The 16,194-nt window shown below is 41.0% G+C and overlaps 1 protein-coding gene and 1 long non-coding RNA gene across 2 annotated transcripts; one reads left to right on the top strand and one right to left on the bottom strand.

Annotated features, from left to right (window-relative positions):
• Positions 1-1,505: 1,505 nt before the first annotated feature.
• Positions 1,506-9,929, bottom strand: tmx1 (thioredoxin-related transmembrane protein 1). The gene is made up of 8 exons (XM_032500710.1): positions 9,587-9,929; positions 9,020-9,135; positions 6,495-6,540; positions 5,618-5,746; positions 5,173-5,218; positions 4,374-4,475; positions 4,186-4,252; positions 1,506-4,045 (listed from the first exon to the last, which is right to left on the bottom strand). Exons 1-8 carry the CDS (start codon positions 9,790-9,792, stop codon positions 3,789-3,791), a joined length of 969 nt encoding a protein of 322 aa, XP_032356601.1. The 5' UTR covers positions 9,793-9,929; the 3' UTR covers positions 1,506-3,788.
• Positions 9,930-11,712: 1,783 nt separating this feature from the next.
• LOC116670233 (uncharacterized) lies at positions 11,713-12,678 on the top strand. The gene is made up of 2 exons (XR_004326974.1): positions 11,713-12,019; positions 12,281-12,678. It is a non-coding gene; the product is annotated as an uncharacterized LOC116670233 (long non-coding RNA).
• The last annotated feature ends 3,516 nt before the right edge of the window (positions 12,679-16,194 follow it).

Genomic DNA, 16,194 nt, shown 5'->3' with positions numbered 1-16,194 from the left:
TGCTGTGTTGTACGTCTGCCACACTACATTTCACAATGCATTGTTAAAGATTAAACCAGTGGTTCCCAACTTTTTTCTGGGTCTACTGTCATGTTTCCGATATGAGTTTCCATCTAATCTTCTCAGATAGTTTCTTTTAAATAATTGTTTGAGGCAATAAAAACACATTTTTGTGGACGAACGTTGTTGTTTTTTCCTGCAGCATTAATCATCTGCTGGCCCCTCTGACATTTGTTGGGACCTTTGGAGTGACCCATGAACTGTATATAGAGTAGTTCAATAGCTCCACCTCAGTAGCTACCACAGTAAAATTACACAGTGGTGCGTCAGTATTAGGTACAATCTAACCAATATCATATAGTAATATATAACAGTCACAAAGGACACTTTTCTGCAGAATAAGTACTTATATTTTATTCAAGTACCTTTTCTGATAATAGTTCTGTACTTTTACTTAAATAGGATTTTGAATGGGACTTGTAATTGAAAAATGTCCCATTGTTGTATATGTCCTTTAATCCAGTGAAGAACCTGAATACTTCTTTGACCACTGCTACAGCATGTACTAATCTTCATAGCTAAGTGTTGGCAACAGTTGCTCCAAATATTTTATTCTTGTTTATTTTTCAGGATGTTTCTCGGAACCGTCTGCAATTTACATTTTTTCCCAGCTGTGAGCAGCTTTTCCATTTCCTTCTAGAATCACCAACGAATATAAATCATAGATGGTCATATTTGTTCCAGTTGACTATTGGAAGCCAAAAAAATGAACTTTTTTCAGAGTTTTGCCTTTATTCAAAAGAAATGTTCAAACAATAAAAGGAGCACAGGCAGCTCAGAGTAAAGTGTGAATGCTACAAGCTGTTAATAAAGGTCGGGTAAAAAATTACAACCCATTTCAATCATCACCAAAATGAATGCTAGAATAAACATCTACGCCAGTCATTACATTAGCCAAAACACACACACACACCACACACACACACACACACACACACACACACACACACACACACACACACACACACACACACACACACACACACACACACACACACACACCACACACACACACACACACACACACACACACACACACACACACACACCACACACACACACACACACACACACACACACACACACACACACACACAGCAATATTTGACAAATGCACATAAAAGTTCCAATTTGTCCAAGTCTTTAAAGGGAAATTTAAGTACACAAAATATCACTCATTTAATATCAGGAGTTAATGTATAATTTTTCTTTTAGTCCAATAAAAAGTGGTTACAGTAGGGTGTATTGTCTCCCTTCGTCGAGCAGACAGTTTCCTTCTGGTCCTCTTACTGTCCCACAAAGCCGAGCAGCGTTAGGACAGACGTCTCTCTGCATCTAACACTATTTTAAAAAGGACGTCCCTAAGTTGTTCCTCCCTAACTGTATTCTGACATGCAAATACTGTTCTGTAGACCTGCTCACAGGTTGACAACACATATGGGTTTTTTAAGCAAATGTCCTTCAATAATTAGAATCACAATTAAACATTAGTAACACAAAATTAAATAACGCGCCCCACTGGTCGATTGCATGATACATTATGGGGATATATCCCGGTAGTATCTACAGAACATTCACCGCACCACTTTTTTGGAGTGAATATGGTTCCTTTTATAAAATCAGCACCTACCTAGAGTTTCTGCACACTGGCAGTGAATCAGAGTCTACGTTTTGGTCATATGAAGGGTTCCTGCCCCATAACGTACCTGTACCAAGAGAATACACACTTTACACACACTGAGGAACAATCGGGCTGAGATTAAAAGGTATATTCCTTACAATATTACAATAGTATTTTCATCGCAATATGAATATGCAAAGCAAACACAGCAAAAAAAATTGCCTAAAACGCAGGGTATAAGAAATACATTTTTAATTTATGGATGGGTGCCAAAACCCGGTATTAAAACAGGCCCAGGGGCTAAAAACTGTAATATTCATCATCACGCTGCAGCATCTCTTCTGCGTCGGGGATGAACTCCTTCACATAAAGGCTACACACAAACACACACAGAGTAAAGTCAGCAGGCAGCAGGTCAGAGGCCGCAGGAGACAGGAAAGTTAAATATAGAGAACTCAAGCTGAAGACAACTACAGTTGCTACTGCAAGTAGCTGAAGTAAAACCTTCATGTAAAAAGGCATTCTTTTATCAACACACCTGTTCATCAAGCATAAATATGTAGAAAACAATCTTCTGATCTCTCTTGCAGTCTCTCGATCGCTGTCTTACAATGGCGAATTGTGACAAGCTAAAACAAAAGCTGTTTAAGGTCTGTTCATCTTAGTTTGCCACGTATCTTAAAATTTGGCAAATTCTTGTAAACCGAGACAGCCCCTACTCTTTCAGGTAAACCCGCATGGGGAATTATTATGTGGTGACGGTGCGAGCACCTCCTTCACCTCAGCAGAGGGAGGACAAAGGACAGGATGAATGACTGATACCGGCTGTGACAAATCCATCACTTAGTATCTCAGTATTCTGATGTCCGGAATAATATTTATTTTATTGACATTTAGATTGTTTTCAGTGAGATGTCAATGATTACATGTAGTAACTTCGCTGTTGTAAACCTTACAGTTGCTACTCTAGAAACATTTAGCCTAGTTTGAATTAAAATGTTCAATTCAAAATCCGGTTCTGAATTTAAAGACAACCAGGCTGACATGGAAATGCAATGTTAATATGCATACTTCAATAACTGTTTATCGCAAGTCATGTCGGTATCGCAATATTGATAGATGTCATCGTACGGTGCAGTAGTCCGCCATTTCCGCGATAGATTTAAATTGCCTTTACTGATATAAGCCTCACGGTTCCCTCTTGATTCTCCTTTCACAGTATCAGAGGTGTATTAAGTTGCGGGTAGCATCAAAACATTTCCTGCTGCTGCTGCTTCACATTAAAAGCATTCAACTGGTGAAACACAGGGTGGCTTTATTGTGAAAGAGTTACAGGAAACGGGGTGTTTTTGTCGAGGTAAGCACTGACAGCTATTTTAGACAAAATATGTCTACAAAACATGACAACTGTTATTTTTCACCAGAAGATCAGTTTTAAATATTACAAGTGATGGAACAAGAAGAGCGCTTGTTGTTGCCACGATAACCACGGTTGTCGCCAAATCAACTAGGCGTGAAATCTTCAGGATTTAAACACTTTGGAGCCATTTCTTTTTCCCTCTTTCCTCCATAGTCCACTCAAATGAGGAATGAGTGTTGGTTGGGTCAAACCATGAGGGTTTGTAAGATTGTATTACTACCCCGCTTATGTACATACGGTATATGTACATTAAGCTGAGTAGTAATGAAATTAAGCTAAAAAAACTTCAAACGTAAGCTTGGTATAATGATTCTAAAATAAACAGGACTTTAAAAAAATGATGCATAGCATAAACAATGTTGCAAAATCCAGCTCTACTGCACTTCATACCTAAACCTCAGCCAGGCGATTTGTCTCCACAAGTGGAAACAGGTGTCAGCAGTGTTTTTTCTTTTTCTTTTTTTTTTCCAGGTGGAGCCTGCTGCTCAGACAGAGAGAGTCTCAAGCGCTCCCGTTAAAAAACAAGAGGGAGAAGAATAGAAGCAAGGTGTTTCTGGGGCCCTGGAGGAGGAGGAGGAGGAGGAGAAGGGGATGTTAGCTGTAAACACTGCAGCTCGGGACCAAAGCTTCTCCGACTCTGCTGACTCCATGACGCTCTTCTCTAAAAGGAGTAGGAACCGTGGGACTCTAGGTGTCCTCCTCATCGTCGTCGTCGTCCTCCTCCTGCTTCTCGCGGTTGGCCACCACCCTCTTCCTCAGAGCATCATCAGAGAAACCCTGTCCCCTAGGTTCTGGGCGGCCCTCTGGGGACCCTCTCCTCCTCCTCCTCCAGACATCATCCTGATCGTCGTCTTCCTCCTCTTCGTCGTCGTCTTCCTCGCCGTCGGCCTCATGTTCGTCCTCTTGCCGTTGGATTAACCTTGCCTGCTCCATAGTCTGTTTTTCTGCAGAGTAACATTTTGATCAACAGCAAAGTTACAAACAAAACCTGATTACCCAGTACATTTGTTACCTACTGTTTCTGTCATTTAGGAATATAAGATAATAAAAGCAGTCATTAGTATGATCTCATATAAAAACTCACTCTGGTAGTAATCTGAAGAGGAGAAGCGTCGTGAGGGGAAGGCAAAATCTGCGATGAACACCAGTAACTGCGAAGACAAAACAATACCCATTAATTCACTGGCAATGCATGCGTTTGTCCTTGTCAGAGCGTTGACTATAGTTTCACGGTTATTAAAAATCATAAAGAAGTGCTCCACGAGTACTCACCAGTCCCAATGCAAGGCCAGAGAACAGGGTGGCCAAGCCAAAGATAACATAAGACCCCCAAACAGGAATCCCCAGCTGCTCCGTCATGTAGTTATGACAACGCTGGAAAAAACACACACACGTTTTACATGAGGCTGAAAATGGATGTCAACGGCAAAAATATACTACAAAATACATCAATAAGTCATTGTGTCACTCATTACAGTGTCAAGTCATTATGAAGAACATGGGCACTGTTGTGTACTTTGAGTCAATCTTACATCCAATATCCAGCTGCCAGAAATACCAAATAGAGCCAAAATGCATATTCATCTGCAGCTGAAAATAGTCCCCAATAATCATCTCCTGTTTTGAGAAATGTTTGCTAAAAAAAAAAAAATTAACTATTTACTTATGAACAGGTTTTTAAAGACTTGTGTTTTCATGGGCTGGTGCTGAGAGACACAGACAGGCAGGGCTAGTCAAAGTATTGAGAGACTAACACTGCTGATGTTTGGTGTTTTCATGGGATTTGTTAACAATAAAAGAAAAAAAACTCAAAAAAAAAAAAAAAATGCCATCCTTAAACAATGGAAATACCAAGTTATCTATCCAAAGTGGTAGGTTTCTGTGTCTCATGTGTCAGCCGTGCATCCTGTGCAACTGGACTTGCTGTTTGTTTCTTACACCCAATATGTTTTCCACGTAAAAAGACAGCCTGGTTTCATTTTGACACTGAGCAGCACCTTCGTCTTTGAATAGATTGTGGGAAATGAAATAAACACCTACAGCACTACCAAAGAGTGAAATCCTCACTTACCCGGATAAACATGGAGAGCTTGAACAAAGCAGACATAGAATTCATTCTGCCAAAAGAGGAGCAAACGACAGTGTGATGTAACACGAATTTGTCAAACTTGTAACATCACTACAAAGCCTAAACAGAGAAAATAAATACGGGGGGGGGGGGGGGGGGGGGTTGTGTTTCTTAATTTAAACCAACAGAAAAGACTAAGAATAGAGCTAACGGGTGTCTGATGTAGCCACTGTGATGCAAAATTCCAGTTGTTGTTATTGCTGTGTGTATCTTAGGGCTGAGTGATCATCTAATATAAAATAAATGTTATAATAACCACAACAGCATCTTTTGGTATTGATGTATAATATATGCCATAATGTTTGTAGGGAAATGAAAAGTCAGCCCTATGTAACCACATTGTCACACTTTATCATGATCATGATTATGTGAAGCTGTAAATACTCACAGAAATGACGATGGCCCAAACCAAGAGGAAATTGGCTCGACTGCTCTCCATTTCTGCTCATCGACAAAGCTGAGGAAGTCGTCTTTAGTGCGAGCTCCCTGGTACTTCCTGAAAACGCCGTCCTTACAGCTGACGCAGATAAAAAACGTTTAGGAACGGTGCAGTGCTTTGACCCACATTTGCTGTGATAAGAATCTCATGGACTGGCACATTTTCAAAAAGAATTATGCCTTTAGCTGCTGTAATCCTGACAGTGTGGCAGTGAAAGTTCATTTTAAATGGCAGCCTCAAAACTAATACAGTAAATGGGAGGCAGGCCAGGGGTAGAACTGCAAAAAATATCAATGTGCAATTTGTATCCACAATGAAGCATTATATGATTTAGGGAACAAATTTGCATTTTGCAAAGTATATCACCCCAATCTGACATTTGATAATGTCGGTGTTTTACTTGAATATGCATTTTTAAAGACCAAAACTTACTGTAACAATCAAAAATAAAATGGTAAATTTGATGTTAAGGCTCTTGGTTGTATTGACTGGAAGTGAAAAGTGATTCCATGGTAAATACAGTATGTTTTTCTGAAATATGCATGGATTTACATGCACATTTCAGAAAGACATACTGTATTTATGACAAAGAAATGTTAAATGTAAATACTGATTATATTAAAGCAAATTATGCAAACACAGAGATATAGTCTTGTTAATGTCACATTATATAAAGGAGAATAGAGATTTGATGAGCTACAAGTACACAAGATACTAAACTCAGTTAAACCCACTTGGTTATATTGTTTTTCAAGTTGGCATCCATAAGCAGCCACAATCAAGAGGAAGCACTAAAAACCACAGAATAACTTAGAACTCAACTTACTGGTAAATAGTAGGAAGTGAAGTGATGATGAATCGCCCACTCAGACCTTACAGAGAGAAGAAACAGTACGGTCAGTGAGCAGGAGTGAACAGTTTGACTCATAACTAAACTCATAACTAAACTGAAAGACATTTCAGACAGAGGGGCTAAATTAATGGTTTGATAGCAGCTCCACTGCACCACTTGCTAACATGATTACTTAAATTGTATACAGAGCTGGGAAAAAACATTAACACAGAATACAGTGAAATAAAGTATCCCTTGGTTTAATACCGCGTTGTTAAAGCTCATACAGATCTTAAGTGTCATTTTTCAGGTTGACATTTGTTGTGTTGTTAACCAAAATAACCAGTATTTGAGAGTGTGCATGTGTTCCTTTTATACTAGTGCAGTTTTCTATGAACATGCATGCTGTAGGGCTGCACGATAATGGCCGAAATGATAGTCACGATTATTTTGATCAAAATTTTGATTGCGATTATTCTCACGATTATTTGTTGATTTTAACCAAAACAAATTGTATTGTCACATAGGCTATTTATAACTGCGAGAGGGAGTGTGATGGACGTACTCACAGAGAGACTGCTGACTCATTATGAACGGGTCCAGCATGGGTCGAACGGCGGATAAACACGTCGTGTGTATGAAATGTCTGTATCGTCACTGCACTGCATTTTTAAGAACTATGATATTCTGGCCATGGGTCACATCTATGGTCCAGGTCCAGGTCCAGGTGCTCTGTCTCACACTGTTACTCTACCAACTGAAGATAGCTGCATTCAATAACTTCTTCTGTGTTCTTCGCCGTGGCGGCCACGATAGTTACCCGCGGAAACACTGGTATAAATACAGGTGTGCCCCTCATACTTAACAATATACAGCTGTGTTAAAAAAAAATTTAAATTGTAGACAAATGTCAGAAGTGTGGACCGGCGCTGTGTGGCTGGGCGCGGAGTAAGAGGAGAGATCCAACACAGGCACGGCTTTACAGACAAAATGGGTCATGTAACGCAAAATTAAACCATACTGATATAACAGCATTGCAGCGGATGCAAAGACATTAGCACCGGTGCGTCCTAGAGGAGCTAACAGCTAACAGACGCTACTAGCACCGACTAGCACTGGTCACTGCTGTTGTCTGAAAACAACAGATGGGACAAATGTTGCGTTTACTGGTAAACTGGTAAACCTTGAGACTGACTAATTACCGACTGCTATCTGTTGAGTTTTCCTCCCGTTACTCTGTCCTCTGTGACTGTACATCTAGAAACTAAGCTGCGCGGTGCATGAACAACTGATTAGTCTGACGGTAGGAACAGTAGATTGGCTTTGCAAAAAACCCGGAGCGTTCTATGAAATGACGCTTTAAAAACAAAAAGAATTGCTCGATCACGCAAATTTGATCGTGGGAAGTCAAAATCGTGATCGCGATTAAAATTTGATTAATTCTGCAGCCCTAGCATGCTGGCAGGATGTGTTAGACAATTCATCTTGTCAAATGAATCACATAATTTTGCAGTGATGGAAAGTGATGCCCTCTATATCTCTGGTAGCAATTATCTGGCATTTTTATAACTCAATTAGTGGCCCTATGTTGTCGGCAAAACTCCTGACCCATACTGACATTTTTTATGGTGAGATTATACAAATTTGTTGACATTTTGCCATTCTCAAGTAGGGCTGAACAATTTTGGAAAACAATCTAATTGAAATTTTCTTCACCAATATTACGATTTAATATGCATTTATTTTCCTTCTGTATTTTTCAAGAAAGACAAGCAATTAGTGATTGTATGGTAAGAACAACACAATATGAGATGGTTAAAAACAAATTGTTCTTTCCTTGAGTCCAGGCCTGTATGTGGTGATGAAATTAGGTGATGCACGAATTTATATGAATGCCATCTCTTATTTAATTACAATTTAATCACAATAGTATATTGAGCACTGACCAAGCCTGGTGTAAACATTCATGTGAAAGTCAGAAACAAACTGAAGGGCTGATTGCAGAACTATAAAAACAAATATAGCGCTTTACCACACTTGGTAGTATTTAGATTGTTATATTTACTGTAATAAACATATGTAAACATGTGGATTGCACTTTTTAAACACGGTCTTTAAACTTTAGACAGTTTAAGTAGAAAAAAAAAAGTAACTTTTAGTTAAGGTTGACTCAACTCTAAGGTCATTTTGGAGGCTGTAGTTTGTAGTGCTGTTGAATTATGTTGCTAAATGCAGTGAGGTGTTTATAATAATTCTGTCTATACTGATCATCAACAATAATTGAAAGGACCAAGTGCTAGAAACAAAAGCCTATATTATCCAGTCATATATTATTACAAGAAGTAAGGTCTTACTTTTCCCTTTACTTTTCCTGATTGCTGTTTACGGCAGAGCTGTTGGAGATTTCAACTATTTTGTCCTGCTATTTAGGACATGCTGCACTGGCTTGACAGCTCGGTTTTGTTGTTCATGTAGGAGTCACTATGAGCAGCCAGCTGGGAAAGGTCATTCAAGCCTACCGGGTTGTTCTGTGACGTCCACCTTGGCTATGTTGACCCCCATGTCCTCTCCCCAGTCCGCGAACTCCTTCCATGCCGGCTGGAGCTGCTGGCAAGCTGGACACCAGGGTGCGTAGCTGAAGGGGTGTCAAGTTTCACAATTAAAGCCTTTGATAAACTACACAATCACTTGCATCAAAGTGTAACGGTAGATCATCACTGAGTACAAGCTGAAATGTACTGTTGACCTGAGTGTGTACTTTATTTGCGTGTTACATTGCCAACTGGCTAGCATTCAGCTCTGTGGTAAGTTGGTTAGCGTTAGCGACCGTTAAATAAAGATTGTAGTTGTTGGCTTATCTAGCTTCGTTAGTTAAAGACACTTTAGCTAACTTGTCAGGACTAAATAGAGACAGTTAGAATAATAATCAGATAAGACAGAACAAGTAGGCTTGCATATGACAGCGGAAACCATGCCCCGTTTCTATGAGCTCAAAATAGCTCATGCTAGCTAACTAGCTAAGTTTACCGACAAGCTAGCTAGCCGGTAAGCTAGCTGTTAGCAGTAGCTGTTAGCAAGGCACTGACAATTCAATCATCCATTCTCCTGTCAGGATTTCCTCCCAGGTCCCGTCGGTCACTTCTCTGAGGCCGTCCCGCTTTGCCGAAACTGGTAGCGACGTTAAATAAATCACCAGAAAAAAGCAGCATGTCCATGAGCGCTGGTTTGTTTGCCGTGATAAAGAAAACATTGTTGAGCCTGTGTTGCTACTGCTTGCTAGCAAACACGCCATGTCGTGTCTGATCTGTTTGAGACAACCCGCTCACTTCCGTTGTGCGCCCTAACGTCCGAGACGTGGGTGGTGTGTAATATGCATCCATGTTTGAAAGTCTGAAACTAGCTTTAGAAAAATACAGATAACATGAGCATTTGTCAGGTATTGTTTGCTTAGTTGTTAGCAATGCAAATGTTAGCATAAAGGAGTGAAAGTAGATAACAGGAGACATCTACAAGGAACCATAGGCAGTGCAGTATAGTAAAGGAGCTTGTCAAGTCTTGTAAAGTACAAGTAACATTAGTATTTCATTGTCATTTACTGTAAACGTTTATGACCAGCAGATGGTGTTATTGTCTCTAAAACGACTCAGAAATTTGAAGTTAATTTATTTTAATTCATACTGTTTATTGATCCCGAGTGGGAAAATTACAATTAATTTAATTTAGAAAGGAGATAGATATGATTTATATGTGGACTAGGGCCTGAAGATAACTTTTTTTTTGCCACAGTGGCAGCTGGATTTAAAAATCCAGCTGTCACAGTTACTTTTTACCAGCCACTTTTTCTGCCTCATAAAGGTAAAAAACATGAATTGCTGTGTCTCTATGATCTTATCCTGTCCTGTTCATGGTAACCTACTTGTGGACATTGCGCTGTCATCATGTGCTGTAGTAGGGGGGCCCTGCCTTGATACTTCCAGCATAGAGGCAGAATTTCCTATCCTGGGCTGGGACACACATCCATATGGTTTGATAAAGTACCCATTGGACTTTAACTCATCATTGCAACTACAATAATGTAGTTGTCCTCAATTTAGGTCATCCTGTACATCTCATCTGCAGTTTTTCCTGCATCCAGGTGTGATTGTGTGTGTGTGTGTGTTTGTGCGTCGGGAACAGAGCAACAGAGACATAACACATCTTACCCCCACAACATGTTCTGAACTCATAAATCTGTCCTACACTCTCAAATCTTGACCTGCAGATTGCCAGCATAACATTTGCTTGTTTTTTGTGGTCCCTTAGTTCTGTCACTTATAAACTTCCATATTTTTGTGCCAGGCAGTATGTGTGTTAGGTAGCAAGAGAGTCAGTCAGCCCTGCCTGTGTTTCCTTGCATAAGAAGGTTTCAGTCTGAGTGAATCTGCAGAATGAGAGCAGTTATTAGTGCCGGGAACCTGCAGGCAGATTGCAATAGCAGCCAGTTATCAGTGCACCTCACACTCTAAAAATACCCTCCAGATGACATCCTTTTGTGCCCCTACCCTCGCACCCTTTCTCCAGCCATTCGCTCTGCTCCACTTACAGAGCATTATGAATCTCCTTTCTGCTCCTTCACCTTAATGTGGCAGTGAGGAAAATAAGTGGCAGATTGGGGAGTTGTAGTGCTGTTTTGTGTTCTTTCAAACTCCATTACAGGGCTTTGGCTGCTGCTGGTTGGAGGCAGGGAAACTGGCATTTACTCTCTTTTGCAGTTCAAGACGTGCCTGTCTGGAACGGGCCGATTACTTCGCCTTTGGTATTGCTGCTCATAGCTTTCCCCGGAACCTTTTCAACCCTAAAAGAAAGACCCCCACTGTATAGTACTGACTTACTCTGCACTTCTAATTCAGAGCAAAACATTGTATTATTACATTTACCTGAAGAAGAAATGTTACTGGTTACTTTGCAGATTCAGATTTACTCACAAATTATTACAATTAAAATGTGGAGTTATTGCAGACATTTGCCCCATGGCTGTGCGCCACGCGCCACCTATCCGTCTCGTTATGAGAACCGATCAGCAAAAATGGCTGAACGCTATAAGTTGGGGGTTCTGGTTTCCTCTTAGCGTAATGCTCTGACTGAATTCAAGCTGGGCTTTCACCGTGAAGGGTAGACACAGAAGAGCAAGCGTTATGGCAGCGCTTAGTTTTATTTACAGTTTATTAGGCTAATATCCAATATCCAACGCTGTCCAAACTGCTCCAAAATTCCAAACCCCCCTCAAATGAATGCTTCTTGAGATACTTGAAACACACATACACACACACAGAGGGTCCACAATTTTATAGTTGGATGTTCATTGGTCCATTGGTTTGAGCTGGATCCCAACATCCCTTCCTCTTCCCAGGTTTGGAACCTGAATACCGTGCACGGGAGGAGTCAGGGACTCTCGTTGAAAAGACCAGCTGAATTGTAGATCAACAGAGGCCGAGATTCCGCTGGTGGAGAGGAAGGGTGACGGGATCACTGGACTCCAGGTGAGCTAACAGCTTTGTTTGCTCAGATTTATGTGTTTTTATGGTAAGGTTAAGACGGACAAAAAATGGCTGGTGTTATCCAGTGATAACATGAATATGTTGTCATTTCACCATTAGACTGGGTATCTTCTTGAGGCGCTACCCTTCGGCCAGAGTTTTTGTTATTCTGGACATAGTATTTTAAAAATAATATGTACTCTTACATCTTCATAAAATAATGAACAATACTTCAATTATATTACAATATTTCAATATTCACAGATGCTGCTGCACCTGTGGGTCATGATTGTTCTCCTGACTTGCACACCCGAAATGGACCATGCTCATCCTGATGGAAGATAGAAGGCTTGAATTTTAGAGTAAACTCATAGCCTTCAATGTAGGAATGGTACAAGCTGCTGGAATATGGACTCTGGGTCCTGACTCTCCCTGTTTTGCACAGAAATGCTATGAATTAAAGAGATTTCCTCTGCTTTATTTTTTTACAACTGAAGATTGATAACTGACAGCTGCATTGAGTTTTTAGAATAATGTGATAAGTGTTCTATTGTAATGGTGGTCTGCTGAAAGGACATTAAATCAAACAGGATCTCACATTTGTTCTTCTAATCATCTGCTTTTAGATATATGGTCTCTTGAGAGATTGTATTTAACACTATAACACTACTATGAAAAAAAAAGAAAAGAAAAGAAAAAAAGTTTGAAGAAACAACACAGCCTGGTCCTTTTCTAATAGACTATCTGAACGACAAAAAACATGGGAACTTTAAAGGTAAAGTAAGTTTACTGATGAGAAGTAATAATAAATAATAATAATACATTTTATTTAACAGCGCCTTTCTAACACTCAAGGACGCTTTACAGAGAAATAAAGACAGATATAGGGAACATAAAGTGTAAGTGAGTAATAACAAACAGATAAAACAAAAAACAAAAAAACAAACAAAACAAACAGGAACAGTGTATTTACAGATAAGCGAGCTGGAACAGATGGGTTTTAGTCTAGTTTTTGAACAGAGGGAGAGAGTTGATGTTGCGGAGGTCGGGTGGGAGTGAGTTCCAGAGCTGGGGAGCAGAGCGGCTGAAGGCTGGTCCCCACGGTGATGAGTCGAGCATGGGGGACAGTGAGGTGGAGGGAGGAGGAAGATCTGAGGGAGCGGGAGGGGACGGCAATGTGTAGGAGTTCTGATAGATATGGAGGGGCAAGGTTATGGATGGCTTTGAAAGTATGGAGAAGGATTTTAAATTGTATTCTGAATTGAACGGGAGCCAATGGAGCTGCTGAAGAACCGGGGTTATATGATGAAATGGGGGTTCTGGTGATGACACGAGCTGCTGAGTTCTGAAGAAGTTGAAGTTTATGGGGGATTTTTGAGGAAGGCCAAAAAGGAGAGAGTTACAGTAGTCAAGGCGGGAGGTGCGAGGCTGGGGATAAGGATGGAGGCAGTGTGAGTGGTAAGGGACGGACGGAGGCGGTTATGTTGCGTAGGGGAAGTATGCAGACCGGCAGATATATTTATGTGTGACTGAAGGAGAGGGAGGAACGAGGATGACGCCAAGACTCTTGACCTGAGGGGAAGGGGAGACAAGGATGTTGTCGATTGGTAGAGGAGAAACTATTGATTTGGATAGGGTGGACTTGGTGGCTACGAGGAGGAGTTCGGTTTATCACTGTTTAGTTTAAGGAAGTTTGCGGTGAACCAGTCTTTTTTTTCAAGTAAGCAGTTAGTAAGGGACAAGGGGGGGAGCGAGGGGTGGGTTTGTGGAAAAATTTAGAGCTGGGTGTCGTCTGCGTAACAATGAAAATGAATTTTAAATTTTGCGGAAGATTTGCCAAGGGGAAGTAGGTAGGTGATGAAAAGGAGGGGGCCAAGAACTGAACCTTGGGGGACGCCAGTAGTAACAGGGGAAGGGGTGGGGTATGTGAAAGATTGATTTTAAAATAAAACTGATTTGCGGTCGGGAGATATGAGCGGAACCAGCAAGAGGGGTGTGAGAGATGCCGGGGGAAGAAAGTCTATTGAGGAGAATGGAGTGAGAAATGGTATCAAAGGGCACTGAGATCGAGGAGGATGAGGATGGGATGAGTCCGGAACAGCGGGCTGTGAGGAGATCTTTGGTGATTTTTTTAAGGGCAGTTTCAGTACTATGGGAGGGGCGAAACCAGACTGGAAAGGGTTTCATAAGACAGTTAAGTAAGAAAAGCATGGGTTGAACAGACACTATTTTTCAAGAATTTTTAGAAATAAAGGGAAGATTGAGATAGGACGAAGATTTTATAGTTGGTTGGGTCTGAGCCAGGTTTTTTCAGAACGGTGAGACGGATGCTTTTGAAAAGTGAGGGGACAATACCAAGAGGAGAGAGAAGAAGAATAATGGTAGTTATGAAGGAGATGAGGGAAGTGAGACAGGTTTTGCCAGAGCTTGGGGGAGGGGGTCAAGAAAAACAGGTTGAGGACTTGGATTTACGAATGAGACAGAAATTTCGGAGGGGGTGGGCAGTAGAGAGCAACAAAATGACTGGCTATTGGGGGGGCAAAGGTGGAGGGGAAGGGAAGGGGGTCAAATGTAATTGTGGTGAATGGATTGATTTTTCTTAAAAAGACAACCAGTGAATTACAAGTTCAATGAGTACATGTGAGAAGGCAGAGAATCAGGGGGATTAAAGGTTTAGGATTATTGAAAAGAGAGACCTGGGTTTCCTTCGTTGGAGCAGATGAGGTCAGAATAGAAGATTGATTTTTTACGGCATTTAGTTTGAGTAAAGAAGGGAAAATGAGATTTATACATTTCTTTGTGAATGGAGAGGGCCAGTTTTTTATAGAGGCGTCAAGTTGGCGACCCTTGGCTTTTATAGGGGAGCTCAGGTGGGAAAAACCCAAGGGGCAGAGCGGAAAAAAGGACACAGATGGGTTTTGAGAGGGGCAAGGAAGTTGAGAATATTGCAAAGTCCCGAATATAATGGTGACCAAGGTGGTCTGGAGAGGAAAAATCAGGATAGGCAAATTGTCAATGGGAGGATAGGATGTCTGTATTTATGTTTTTGATATTACGAAAAGAGATCTGGGGACTGGCTTGATTACAGAGAGAGACAAAGAGATATTGAAGGACAAAGAAAATGATCCGAAATGTGAACATTTCAGCAAAACAGTTGGAGGGGATTAAGCCAGAGCAGCAGATTAAATCCAGTACAACTCAACATGTAAAAACAGGGGTGTGCCTTTTACCACATTTCTAATTTTTTATTTCTAAAATTAGGCCCAAATGTTCCCAGGGCTGCCAACTCTCACGCATTGGCCGTGAGACCCAACGCATTTGACTGGTTTCACACGCTCACACGCCACACCCCCGATTTCTCACGCTGAAGTGTCAACCCGGTCGGTCAAATTTCTGATAGATGAGTTTATCTATAGATTTATCTGTTTAGCCACTAGTTGTGCTTTCAGAGACGTGAGGGGGTTCAAGAGCGCTCCCTGTCTGTGAAAGTTTCGAATTGTCGCAACTGAGAATATTTTTTTCGATCCATCCCATTTCCCCGGCTTTAGGTATGAGCTCTGAGTATCACAGACCCGCCGTCGCTTCGTGTCCACTCTCTCTGTAACAACAGAGGTGAGCAGCGCGGCTGGTAGCGTAGCAACTTCAGTTCATGTTAGTGGACCTGCTCTGCTGTGGACAGTGACGCGTTGCATCCGTGTAGTCCTCCGATAATGCGCAGCGTACAGCCACCTCTAACTTTGTCAGAGACCAGAGACCCGAATGGGCGTCTGTGTCTGTCAGACGGTCTGAATGAGATCCACCATATCAGGGGAGCATGACATGCACAGCAGACATATTACAACTCTCCAAATCTCGGCCAACAGAGATGGGAGGAGTTATATTTTGAAGTGCACAAAGTTGTAAACATGGGCAGAAATCTGGTGAAACACATCTGAGCTATACTATATAAAATACTATATATACTATACTATATATACTACATATATACACTAAAACTATATATACTATACTGCAACATTGGGCCACTATTGTGCTTCTCTAACCTCGGTGCATCTCTAATGTAACTGTAAATAATTAATTTTATGTTTTATGAAATGAACAAATTGTCTTTTTTCCCCAAAAGTAAATCCAGTAAGTGGGGCCCAGAGGATGAGGGCCAAACATTACTGAACCTTGGC

The sequence above is a fragment of the Etheostoma spectabile genome, chromosome 20 (assembly GCF_008692095.1).
Source record: "Etheostoma spectabile isolate EspeVRDwgs_2016 chromosome 20, UIUC_Espe_1.0, whole genome shotgun sequence".
Taxonomy (NCBI): Eukaryota; Metazoa; Chordata; class Actinopteri; order Perciformes; family Percidae; genus Etheostoma; species Etheostoma spectabile.
Note: the sequence above shows the minus strand (reverse complement) of the source record. Positions and strands in the feature narration are given on the sequence as shown.